Source organism: Nematolebias whitei, chromosome 14 (genome assembly GCF_014905685.2).
Source record: "Nematolebias whitei isolate Nwh7 chromosome 14, NemWhi1, whole genome shotgun sequence".
In the NCBI taxonomy this organism is placed as follows: Eukaryota; Metazoa; Chordata; class Actinopteri; order Cyprinodontiformes; family Rivulidae; genus Nematolebias; species Nematolebias whitei.
The window spans coordinates 17,290,459-17,303,110 of record NC_056511.1 but is presented as its reverse complement, the minus strand read 5'-3'; the positions used below and the strand labels follow the sequence as shown (position 1 = coordinate 17,303,110).

The window sequence follows — 12,652 nt, the reverse complement described above, 5'->3', positions numbered from 1 at the left end:
TCTATTGTAGTACAGTGGTGCGAACCTTACAGTTTGAACCAATGTCGCCCTCTACTGGTCGAGTTTTGTCATTGTTCATGAAGCTTCTACAAGTTCGTACATTCGTGACAAACCAATCCTTTATTTCATACAAAGAAAATGCTGTGTCTTCAATAACACAAGGATTTAAATATGTTGTATGACTATTTTTACTTCTCTGTTAAATATTACTTAGCGATTCTTGTTTGCTCACTGAACTTATTTTGTGTCGAATCTGCTGCGGTTTTCAGCGTCAACAGACCAAGATGGCGGTCCCTACAAAGCAGTAAGTGAAACATGCTAACGAAGCTACGACGTTATTGTCAGCTATTAAATAATGCGGTTGATTATCATGTTTACTATAATGGCAGAGAATTGACATGTATGTAGCAGCTGTGGCTTAACAACTAATTATTGTTTGTTAGACGGAGCCGCTGAAGTCAGCTAACGATATGCTAACACTGCTCGGCTAGTTGAAAAGTGACATTTTTGTATAATTTTTATGAACGTTCATATCTTAGACTTGCGACATGTTTGATAGTTTTAATATTTTTACAAGAAGTAATATCGTATGTCCTTTGTGAGAGTTAATTTGCGTCTCCAGCTAACATTACTTTGTTCATATTCGTTTGAACCGTGCATTTTGCTTTTATGATTTGTTTATTACATAAATAAAGTTGCTAAGTGCGCTGAAATGAGACATCTAATGGCAAATAACCAGCTCACACGAAGATGACTTTTTTCCTTAGTAAAATTTAAAGCTATTATTCTAATCGTTAGTTGCAAATTTCTGAAGATGTTGACAGACTCCACTAATAGCAGTTAAAATAATAGGAGACGTTCATTTTTAATTATAAGGACTCCCACCTGTTGAAAGTTACATTTGTTATTTATTCAAAGAGCTACGCTTCCAGAGTGCTACTTTCCCTTTGGATTCATACATTTATGCACATCAACCAGTTCATACTGTTTTTGGATTATGTTTGGCATTATGAATGAAAAAAAAAAAAAAATATATATATATATATATATATATATATTGTTGTTGTTGTTGTTGTTGTTGTTGTTGTTGTTGTTGTTGTTGTTGTTGTTGTTGTTGTTGTTGGTGGTGGTGGTGGTGGTGGTGGTGGTGGTGGTGGTGGTGTAGCAAGGCTTCAATTAATATCAACAGCACCAGTGTATAAAATTCAAAACCAACCTAACAGAAAATGTGAGTCTTTTGGTTCTGTTCCTAACCCTAGAAATCGAGAACCCAGAGCTGATCGAATGACTTGGTCTCACTACCAGAGCTCTTGTGTAACAAATGAAATGATCTGGACTGAAATATATGACTACAACGTGCTGTTTTCTGCGTACCAAGAAGGCCTTACCGTGAATATTGTCCAAACTGTCACAACCATTTACTTTCTTGCTTGGGTTTTGAGAGGAGAGGTTTAGAAAAAAAGAGCAGATTAACTTACTTTACTCTTCATTTGTTCTAGTACAAATCTTATAAATTGTCACTTTCTATGTGAGAATGTACTTTAGAACAAAGTTTCACTAACTTGTTTCCTTATTTTCCCTCAGGTACGGACTGATCTTCCCACAGAAGAAGGGAGCATCAAAGTCAGCAGTCTTGTCCAAACCCTCTGTGTTTGGGGATGATTCTGACGATGAAGTGGGTAAACATTCTGTCCTGTCATGGTAATCAACCAGATTTTGTATAAAAAGAAGCAATTCTGTCCAAATATATTGAGCATATGTTGTTATGTTTTATTCTTCAGACTTCAGTTGGTGAGAGTTTGCAGAGGGAAGCTATCAAAAAGAAAATGATGAAGCAGGTAAGAGTTAAAAAAAAAAAACATTTAAGGTTTCTTTTTTTAACAATTAACTCTTTGTAATTTGCTTTCATTCTTTGTTTCTCTTTCTCTCAAGACTCGTTTAGAGATGCAGAAGGCTCTTGAGCAGGACAGCACTGTGTATGACTATGATGGTGTGTATGATGACATGCAAAAACAGAAACTTGAGAGCAACAAAAATATTCTGGGAGGTGCTGACAAAAAGGTGATTTCAGTTATATTGAATACTTGGAAATGCATGGAGCTTTTGCATTTGAAATTATTTGGTTACAATGGTGTTTAAGTTGTTTTTGTGTCCTTTTGCTGCAGGAAAAGTAACTTGTATGAGCAACCTTGTGAGCACAACGTAATATTTACTTTTTGTTTTTTCCTGTGTTACAGCCAAAATACATTCACCAGTTAATGAAAGCAGTAGAAGATAGAAAGAAGGAACAGGAGCGAAGAGAGGAGAGGAAAATTCAGAAAGAAAGGGAAGCAGAGGGAGAGAAGTTTGCTGATAAAGAAGCTTATGTGACATCTGCGTATAAGAAAAAACTGGAGGAGCAAAAAGAGGAGCAGGAACGAGAAAAAAGACAGGCAGAGATTGAAGGTAGGAGTGATACTTTTCAACCAACACATTATTTAAACTTTCTCCAGAAAATATGAACTTTTTTTAATGTAAATGAAACAGATTACAGCAGCGCCTCGTTTATCGTGCGGGATCCGTACCCTGAAACCTTGCAATAAGTGAAAAACCGTGAAGTAGGAATAGTAGTACAAGTAGTAAGTAGTAGTTTATTTTAGTGTGTGTATATATATATAGATATATATATATATATAGATGGATAGATGGATATAGAGATAAGGTGTTGTAAACCCTTCTCACACTCTTGCATTATTCTAAACGATGTTTCTGAACTAAACGCTCTAAAAGAGCACAGAATGTCAGATTTCACCTCTCTGCCTCCGCTGCTCTCAGCCACCTGAAAGCGCTATTGGCCACGCCCACTTCTCAGCTCTGCACAGAGATCAGCTGATCAGCTGCAGGAGGAGGTTTATCCTGCAGTGTGGGCTGCACAGAGGCGCAGGAGGTGCTAAATAATTTAAAATTTATTTTAAATAAAAATTCCTTGCCAGTCGTGCGGCTCATCCATCAATCAGCCACTTGTGTGTCATGTCCAATCTTACTTTAAAAAACATTGATAGAGCGAGTCTGCAAAAAACGAACCGCGAAGTAACGAGGGACTACTGTACCAGTTAATGTCAAATTCTTTAAAATCTGTTTGCAATCCTGAAAATATTAAAGACAAAATATTTTTAATGTGACTAAAAATCACAAATATTCTGCCTTATGAAGTGAAAATAATAATATTGGCATGTATTTATCGAATCAAGGCTGTGGGGAATGTGTTCATTGATCAAGGCTGAAGCTATTCCATTAAATAAAGACTTTTTGGGGCAAGCTGTTTATATTTTTAATATCATCTTTTTTTCTTCGTAGCTGCTTTAGATGTGAAGAAGCAGAAAGACCTGAGCGGTTTCTATCGGCACTTGCTGAATCAGACGGTTGGAGAGGAGGCCATACCTGATCGCTCGACAAACAAGTCAGTCACTGCAGCTTTTTGCTGCTTGCTATGAACATTCTGCATTTTACTCCAGCCCAGTCTCTGATTGTGTTTATTTTATTCACAGCAGCCAAACTTCAAAAGTTTCCGAAGAGATTGGGAAGTCATCACCTGTTCCTTCACCCACATCTCACGGGAATGTCCCAAGTTCAGGAAGTGACAACGAGGAAAGCAGTGAGCAGAAAACTGGGTTCAGCAAACCTGGGGGAGGATCTGCACACTCAAATCGCCAGTACCGACAGAGGTCGCCTTCATCTGGGAGTGGAGACGAGAGGCAAACAGAGAGGCGCAGAGACAAAACTAAAAAGAGCCATAGAGACAGAGAGAGGGACAGGCACCGGGGCAGGGAAAAGAACAACAAACATGGAGACAGAAGAAGTGACAAGGACAGAAGAAAAGACAGGGAGAGAGATCGAGGTAGGGACAATGACAGAAGCAGAGGCAGGGGGGACACAGAGAGGGAAGAAAGGCATAGAAAGAGAGAAAGGAGTCCTAAAGAGAAAGAGAAAAATGCTGAAAGAGAGAAGAGAAGGCATTCAAATGACGACAAACGAAAGGACAAACATCAGGAGGAAGAGAAGGAGAGAGAGAAGGAACCCGAGAAGGAGAAGACGGCAACAAGTGACGTAAAAGACGCCGAAACGGAGGTAACGGTCAAGGAAGGTGTGAAGAAAGAAGAAGAAAAACAGGAAAAGGAAAGCGAGGAGAAGGAAGATGCTGAGGAAAAGGCAAACAAGTTTGCAAAGCGCAGCACGGATCAGACTGTGAGTTCGGCTCGAGAGCGGTACATGGCGAGACAGATGGCGCGCTCAGCCTGTAAGACCTACATCGAGAAAGAAGAGAACTGATCTTAGGCGAACACGACAAAAACATGTTCGTCTCAGCTTACAGGACATTTGGCTGATTTATCAAACAAAAACACGTTTTGAAAAGATACTTGTTTTTCTTTTGTCAACATTTTCTCCTCACTCACCCTGTTATTCCAATGATGATTTATTTAAAGGCTAAATAAACATATAGTTTCATTTAACAACCCTAAAGCCTCTGTAGAAATGAGTAGATAAAATGGTATTTTAGTGCATTATCATCTTTAATACACAATATACGTGTACTGTGTACTGAGTAGGACCTTTACGTGTAATCACTGAATTAGTGCAGGTGGTGATCACAGTTCTTGGTGACAGGAACGAGTAAAGTCTAGAATTTGTTGTTCTTGAATTAAAATGCTGACTTGTAAATAAGAAAGCTGTAGCTCTGGCGTTAAGATGTTTTACCTAATTGTTGATTCAGGAGAATCGAAAAGTGTGGAATAATTTGTGAACTGGTGATGTTTCTCTTTATTCACTATTTTTATCTGCTGTGCTCATTAACAAGTTTATTAAACCATTTCTGGTTCACATTTCCTTTTCTTAACTCCTGAATGTTTTTTCTTGTTTTATTTTTAAATGCGTTCAAAAATCACTTTTTCAGAATATATTTTAGATGATTATTACAGAAATTACATGGCTAGACCAACTTTTGCATAGAGTCTTGGCTGTTTCAAATATAAATTGTGCTAAACAGCAAGATTCAATGACCACAGATTGTGAGGGTTTTAGCAATTGTGTCATTTTTCTGATCTTATGTTTTAACAAGCTGGATTTATCAGGATTGGATCACCACATGTCCCAGTGGATACTGGATTACCTCACTGGACGCCCACAGTACGTGAGGACACAGGGCTGTGTCTCTTGACAGCCTGGTCTGCAGTACGGGGGTCCCACAGGGAACTGTGCTGGCACCGTTCCTCTTCACCCTCCACACTGCAGACTTCACCATCGACTCCCCACACTGCCATCTGCAAAAGTTCTCTGATGACTCTGCCATAGTCGGCCTCATCACAGGGGAGGACGACTCGGAGTACAGTCAGCGGACTCGAGACTTTGTGGACTGGTGCCAGTAGAACCACCTCCTGATCAACGCTGCTAAAACTAAGGAGCTGGTGGTGGATTTCCACAGGCACAGGTCCACCTCACTGACCCCGGTGAACATCCAGGGTGTGAACATGGAGATCGTGGACTCTTTAAGTACCTGGGTGTTCATCTGAACAATAAACTGGACTGGTCTCACAACACTGATGCACTTTACAGGAAGGGTCAGAGCAGACTCTACCTGCTGAGGAGACGGGTCTTTTGGAGTGCAGGGGGTGCTCCTGAAGACCACCTTTGACTCAGTAGTGGCATCAGCCATCTTCTATGGTGGTGTGTGTTGGAGCAGCAGCTAGATAAGCTCATCAAGAAGGCCAGCTCTGTGCTTGGACGCCCCCTCGACCCAGTGCAGGTGGTGGGAGGCAGAAGGACTCCAGCTAAAATAACATCATTGCTGGACAACGTCTCCCACCCCATGCATGAAGCTGCTGCTGAACTGGAGAGCTCGTTCAGTGACGGATTACTGCATCCTAAATGCACAAAGGAGCGTTACCACAGCTCCTTCCTCCCAGCAGCTGTTAGATTCTACAACCATCACTGCTCCCAACAAACTCATTAAGGATTAAACACATGCTGATCTCTGCTAAAACACACTCTGCCTGTAATACTGTACTGTAAATAGTCTGCCATTCTCAATGTTCCAGTACAAAACTGAACATTATTATTGATATTGTTTATTGTATTTCTTTATATATTGTTTGTTTTTAACATTTAGGAACTTTTGTGTGAATTTTTTTATCTGTTGCTGCTGTTACACTTGAATTTCCCATCCGTGGGACAATAAAGGCTGTTTCTATTCTATTCTTAAAATAGTGGAGAAAAGAGAAACAGGCCACCAAAGGATTTGACTCTTGAACCTGAGAGATTGGCATTTTGCAAACAGCTTGCATGAAAGCTCAGGGGTTTTTTGTTTAATCGCTCACAGGTTTCCAACACTTAATAAAGTGGGTATTCAAAAAGATCACATTGTTCTTTCAGCATGGTTTGCACACATGTTCAATTATTTAATTAATCACCACCAATCAAAAACTGCAGCTTTATCTGGCAGAGGGAAACATCCAAATAATGGTTTATTTTATTTGCATTAACACACGTGAACAAAACAAGCTACATTTTTTTCCCTATTCATTTGCTAAATTTAATATTTAAATGCAGTTGAGCAGAGATTTTACAAAGAAAGACCTCAGGAAGTTATACGAAATATTTACATGTCCAACTTTTTAATTCATTTGAAAAAGTGTACGGTAAGAAACCATCTCCAAATGGCCAATTATTTTTGTCAGTAATAAGTTCTTTATCACATTTTTAAAATAAATTCTTGTTTAATTTCTCTGAGAGGTGTAACCCATCAGGCCACCTATAGTGTCCCCCGTTGGAGTGAAGAGGGGGAATTGGAAATACTCTTCATCCGTTCATGTGTGCAACTGTGCATGTTGCGAGCATGACTTGAAAATAAGTTTCCATTTCAGTGTGTGGCTGTGTTCAGGCGTAAAAGTTCCTTTAAAAAATTCAGTTGCCATGTCAAAATCCAAGATGGCTGCTGCCATATATGTAAACTGGTTTCCTCAAATGATATAATTTGAGGAAGCTTCAGTTTAAAGCACTTTGGTTACAGTTGCTTTATAAATAATTTAGACTTGACTTCTATGTCGCTTAAAAGGATTGTTGCCTCAAATGACTGGGGTGGCAAAAGAGAATTATTGTGATCAAGGCCGCTGTTGGCCTTGATCACATGCATGTGGATAAAACTGGTCCCTCCACTTACCAAGATTGTCAACTGCCTCTACCTCATCCTACCTGTTTTTATACAGTGTATACACTTGAAAATGTTATGGTTAACCATTAAGATTTTCTTGTATTCCTTGTTCAACTCCAGTCCAGAAAAACACCCAACTTGAAAACGACACATTCAAATTTTTTTTCTGCTTGATTTCCATTTTATATTTATTCTTTTATTATACGACGTTCAGTAGTTAAACTCAAAGTCACTGTTCAAATCCCTCAGCTCAGCGTAGTTTGTTCAAATGGTTTTTGCCATCAGAGCATCTTACACGTGCAACCGTTTCAAACATTGGCTTCTTTATCAAGTTGACTTTCATTAAAATCTGCAGTGAGAAGAAGCAGGAAAGTCATTCATTCTTACAACAGGAGTCAATATATCCATCCATCCATCATCTTTGTCCACTTCTTTCTTTTCAGCTCACCAGTGTTCATATCCAGAAGTAACTGCGTGAGAAGCAGGGGACACCCTGGACTGGTCGCCAGTCCATCACAGGGACAGAGAGACAAACAGGGACAATTTAGTTACTAATCAGTCTAACATGCGTGTTTTTGGTCTGTGTGGAATACCCAGAGAAAACCCACGCATGCACAGAGAGAACACAAACTCCACCTAGAAAGGCCACAGGCCAGGATTTGATCTGATAACCTCGCTGAGAGGCGGCAGCTGTACCAACTGATCCACCGTGTCGCCTTTCAATAATTGCACTTAAACAGCAGCTGTGCGTGCTCAGGTCAGTGGGATTACTGAACTGGTTGTCGGGGCAGAAAACAATGTGGAAATGATGCGATCAGGAGCACCGAGCGTGAATATGGACATTCCAAACCAATCATTGGCGATTTCACAGGGATTACAGACAAATCTGCTGTTCATTTATTTAATAAAATAACTACTGGCAAGTTTACATGTGAGGCAGCATGGTGGATCAGTTAGAGCTGTTGCCTCATTGCTCGACAGATTACTTCCTGAGTGGTCAAGATTGAGGAACATCACAGCTGGTCTTTCTACTGATGCTCCATAGAGACCATCTTCACATACTGTATCAATGTGTAGCATCTTAGCTGCACAGTGGCTCAGAGGAAAGCATTCCAGTTACACTCAACCCAGTTAGTGGGCTGCCCTCTTCTCCCATTGTGGTTACTGCTGCATAGGAAACGCCTACATTAAGATGACACGTTTCACCCTGGACATGCTTGAATTGGTGACAACTAATCTATGCTGCTGTATTCATACTCTCACTCATGTTCAGGCTGCACGCAGTAGTCTTACATTAGTGTTTAGTGCACATCTTAAATCCTTAGTTTCTTCTTACACTTTAGATTTTTGGGTGCAACTGGGATCCAGAGTACACAATTCCATTCCACCTCATGCGACTGACAATTGTTACAGTACAGGTCAACCAAGTCAAGATTCAGCTTTTATCTTAGCCCAACAGCACCACAGTGCTGCCTAATCATGTTTCACACACTTTAGTTGCCTTATTTTACAATACATTAGCTTTTATTTTTGCTCTAGGAAGTCGATACAAATGTGATTGTACCGAAGTTCAATTACCATCGAGGTCTGTTCTAATCATGCTGTGATTTCAAGCTTTTACATTTGGCTATATATCACGAAAGAGCAGTGTTGAACAGCCTCAAGTAATGAACCTCTTTTCAAAACAAGTTTCAAGGCTTCAGAAAAGCTTTATTAATCCCCCCCCTTTTTTTTTAAACAAGACCATCAACTTCCACTGACATTATTGTACTTCCAATTTTACTTTGGATGCAACAAGTTCAACAAGATAAATGCCATACAACTTTATTTAAAAAGCACTTTAAAACAGCAGTGAGGCCAACCAAAGTGCTGCACAACAAAACAAAGGACAGAATACATAAAATTCAGAGGCAACGATAACTAAGAGACTAAAACAAACAGTGAAGTTAAAATTATCTCACACTGGATTGAAAGCCGTGGAACAAGTGTTTTTAAACGAGATTTAGCAACAGTGAGGAAGCCTGACTGACATGCTGTGATAAGTCAGTCCAGTTTCGACCTGCAACAGAAGGCCTCGTCAAAATATGCCTCGCTTGTGACAAAAAAAAAAAAAAAAAAAAACGTGTGCATTCTACCAAATTTCTTAAATGTTAAGATATTTTCTTCTTGCCTTTATATGATATGCATCTCACAGACTCTTTAAAACGACTGTTAAAACATCTTGATGCGCAAACATTAGGAATGTGACGTCATCTGCTGAGGAGCGAGCGCTGCCTTCCCGGCTAATTGACTGAGGCAGACAGGTCAATCCTCAAGCGAACTCTTCACACGACGCTCCACTTGTTTTACCATCTGAGGAGGAAGAAGAAATGGATTAGATTTAAAGAGACAGGAGAAAAAAAAAAAAAACTAAGTTAAATCAACTTGAGTACATCCCGTTTTGCCTTAAAATCAGAACATGGTCTAAGGGTTCATGTTCCCCACTCTATAAAACTGTTTAGTCTTGTGGGATGGGGCTGCTCTAGCCACTAGAAGGAATTGGTATTGACACATTTTTATACAAGGACTAAACCATTTGTACATATGTAATGCAATTCTATAAAAAAAGTGCTGTTCTTTACCCTTTGTTCATGCGACAGTTGCTTTGTTTTATTTGCCTCAACTGAAATGGGTAAAAAAAGGCTTTTTTTAATTTATTCTGCAACTTTGGAATATGTTTATTTATATTATATGGTTAATATGCACCGTGGAATATGTTGCAGATTGGAGATTAACACTTAGTATCTCAGAGGTTTAAACTGATAAGTTAACTTCATTATATGAACAAGTTACTTTTAGTTTGTAGTAATGTACAGTAATGCATTTCACATTCTCATGTTTCTCATTTCCTCGCAACTTATTGGTACTTGCTGTTGCCCATCTTGACCAGGACTCTATTGAAAAATGTTTTTCACTTCAATTATACATTTCCTCTGGTAAAATAAGTTTAATAATAATAATTACAGTACAATGTCCCAATTTCCCCAGTAAGGGAAATCGACTGAAGCAGGACATTTTGACTACAAGCCATATTTTAGCCACAAAATTTTATTTAACCCTTCACTTTGAACACTTCTGCAAGTTGTGAAATGCATCTTACCATGCTGAGCACACAAGTTCACCACTGTAGAGTTGCTGCAAACGTTCTGCACCCAGTTCTGAAGGGTAAGGCATAATTAGAGTATTAAATATTGACATTGAGACTTGATGTGTAATTCTGCCATTCAGAGTTCAGAAAACCGAAAGTCACCACTGAACAATCTGACGGTAATTCCAGCATTTTCAGTTTAGATTTCATCACTACAGTGAATGGCAGCCATTATAAAGGCTTAAAAATTACCTTTCACTCAACCGTGTACATCAACGGGCAGGGATCAGCTACAGAAACCCTGCAGAAATGGAGGAAAGGAAAAAATTAAAACAAGAAGTTAACAGTGGATCCTAAATATATTTGATTTAATAAGACTCAGAAAAATGGATTAGAATAATCGTCAGTTGTCGCATCTGACGGCACTTCCTATTCCAGGTTTTCATCACAGACAAAGCTGCTCAGACTTCGTAAACAAGCTTTTCCTTAAACTCACCTTTATACAACTTGTATCAGATTTGGTAATACATAAAAATTAGCAGCTTGATCAAGTTTTGATTGTATAAAAAGGTGAACTAAATAAAAAAGATCAATTTCTAAATGAAATAAACTTACTAGGCTCATCTGAAAACTGAGGTTGCACTGCAGGAATCACATTTTAGATGAATCTCAGCCAGCTCTCATCACCTTGGGGAAAAACAAAGAAGCTTAAAGAAAAAGAAACTAATAGTGATCACAGCAATTGCACAAAAAATGTCACTACTGCGTGTTCAGGAAACGATTGATCAACACTTAACAGTCTGCCGGTAATTCCAGCTATTGTTTAAGTTTCATCATAACAGAGAGATGTTTAATATTTTGTAGTGACTGATTTTGCATCGTTTACCTGCAGACAATGAGTCCGTAGGTTCAGCTGGGACTTGTACCACAACAGAGCAGCTATTAAATAAAAGACATTCAGTTTAGTGCATTCTCTTTTACGACAAATCAAAGCTGTAGCAGAATTCACCACTTAATCAGTTCCAGCTTAATTTTATCACATTTAGTTTAATCTTGCAGCAAAAATAAGTCTACTGACCTCTGACATGACTTGTTCTCTTGAGCCATTACGTTCCATCAAGTCTGAGAAAAGAAAATGTACTTGCTTTAATAAAGTTATTTTAGTTATGTTTTGAGTTTTAGTAAGGTTTCAGGCTCAGAACAGTGAGGAACATCGTCAGTTGTCGCATCAGACGGCACTTCCTATTCACAGTTTTCATCACAGACACTGAAGTCATTACAAGTTTGAGTCACTTCACTCACCTTGGGACAAGATGACCACACACACACAGGCTTGTTTGGGACATTTGTGCCATAACAGACTGGTAACTCCTAGAAGGTTAAAGAGAACACTTAACAGAAAATCTAAACAACTACTACCATGAATCTAAATCTGCATAATTATAAAAAGGTAAAAAAAATGTCTCCATATTACTACAAGTTAAGTTTCAACTGAACAAATTTAATAGTATGAGGTTTGAAGAACCCATTATAACTCAAGATCAGTTATCTCTGAAAGTGCACAATAGGATGCAATATTACATTTTGATTAACTTCACAAACAATTTTCACTTTTATACAGGTCTGCTGAAACAGGAAACTATTTGCTCATTGCAGTAAAGCCAAGCGAGACGGCAGATTCTCCACGTGGCTGAGGCCTTAAGGCTACATAGCATTACAGCTAAACATTTTAATTTTACAAGCACTACTGCAAACACACGTCTACGTTTATTTTCTAAAATAAAAAGTGAATTTAATTTTCTGACCAACCGCACCTGATTGAAACAACACTTCAGCTTTCAGAATAACTACTGCGAAGGCGGGAGGAAGTCGAAAAGGGCGAGTGCAACAACGGCGAGCCTTTTTAAACTCAAGCGGCGCAGGAAATTTACGTCACTACAATAAACTTTATTGAGCGAAATTCGTTACAACTAGCATTCTTGTAAGTGGGTTTATAAACAGCTGTAACGAATGAAGCGACATATTATGCAAATAATAAGCGTTCGGTATTATCACAGAAAGTGTTAAAACTATTTTATCTGTCAATAATCAAGTTTATTTAATATTCTGTGTAGTTCTCTCTAAACTTCGCGCTTGCGCAATCGCGCACTGCTGTGCTCGCACATTCCCAGCGCACAAAAAATATATGTATACAGGTCCTTCTCAAAAAATTAGCATATTGTGATAAAGGTCATTATTTTCCATAATGTAATGATAAAAATGAAACTTTCATATATTTCAGATTCATTGCACACCAACTGAAATATTTCAGGTCTTTAATTGTTTTAATACTGATGATTATG

General features: G+C 38.7%; 1 protein-coding gene, 1 long non-coding RNA gene and 4 other non-coding genes across 6 annotated transcripts; 1 reads left to right on the top strand and 5 right to left on the bottom strand.

Moving 5' to 3' along the window:
* Positions 1-264: 264 nt before the first annotated feature.
* On the top strand, positions 265-4,512 carry nsrp1 (nuclear speckle splicing regulatory protein 1). Its single transcript, XM_037687357.1, has 7 exons — positions 265-304; positions 1,585-1,675; positions 1,782-1,838; positions 1,933-2,061; positions 2,238-2,445; positions 3,337-3,439; positions 3,528-4,512. The coding sequence occupies exons 1-7, from the start codon at positions 285-287 to the stop codon at positions 4,306-4,308; spliced, it is 1,389 nt and encodes a 462-aa protein (XP_037543285.1). The 5' UTR covers positions 265-284; the 3' UTR covers positions 4,309-4,512.
* Positions 4,513-8,905: 4,393 nt separating this feature from the next.
* On the bottom strand, positions 8,906-11,415 carry LOC119419988. Its single transcript, XR_005187286.1, has 6 exons — positions 11,389-11,415; positions 11,197-11,249; positions 10,926-10,997; positions 10,563-10,611; positions 10,323-10,380; positions 8,906-9,535 (listed from the first exon to the last, which is right to left on the bottom strand). It is a non-coding gene; the product is annotated as an uncharacterized LOC119419988 (long non-coding RNA).
* Positions 10,452-10,525, bottom strand: LOC119420916. Its single transcript, XR_005187328.1, has one exon. It is a non-coding gene; the product is annotated as a small nucleolar RNA SNORD65 (small nucleolar RNA).
* LOC119420911 lies at positions 10,687-10,763 on the bottom strand. The gene has a single exon (XR_005187324.1). It is a non-coding gene; the product is annotated as a small nucleolar RNA SNORD49 (small nucleolar RNA).
* On the bottom strand, positions 11,079-11,149 carry LOC119420917. Its single transcript, XR_005187329.1, has one exon. It is a non-coding gene; the product is annotated as a small nucleolar RNA SNORD65 (small nucleolar RNA).
* An 88-nt stretch (positions 11,416-11,503) lies between the features above and the next one.
* LOC119420912 lies at positions 11,504-11,576 on the bottom strand. Its single transcript, XR_005187325.1, has one exon. It is a non-coding gene; the product is annotated as a small nucleolar RNA SNORD49 (small nucleolar RNA).
* Between the last annotated feature and the right edge of the window lie 1,076 nt (positions 11,577-12,652).

What these genes read in the sequence shown, in the direction of transcription:
- nsrp1 (XM_037687357.1), top strand. Translation starts at nt 285, where the DNA reads ATGGCGGTCCCTACAAAGCA. An exon ending in AAAAGAAAATGATGAAGCAG is followed by an intron (nt 1,839 to 1,932) that starts GTAAGAGTTAAA and finishes CTTTCTCTCAAG; the next exon opens with ACTCGTTTAGAGATGCAGAA. An exon ending in TGGGAGGTGCTGACAAAAAG is followed by an intron (nt 2,062 to 2,237) that starts GTGATTTCAGTT and finishes CCTGTGTTACAG; the next exon opens with CCAAAATACATTCACCAGTT.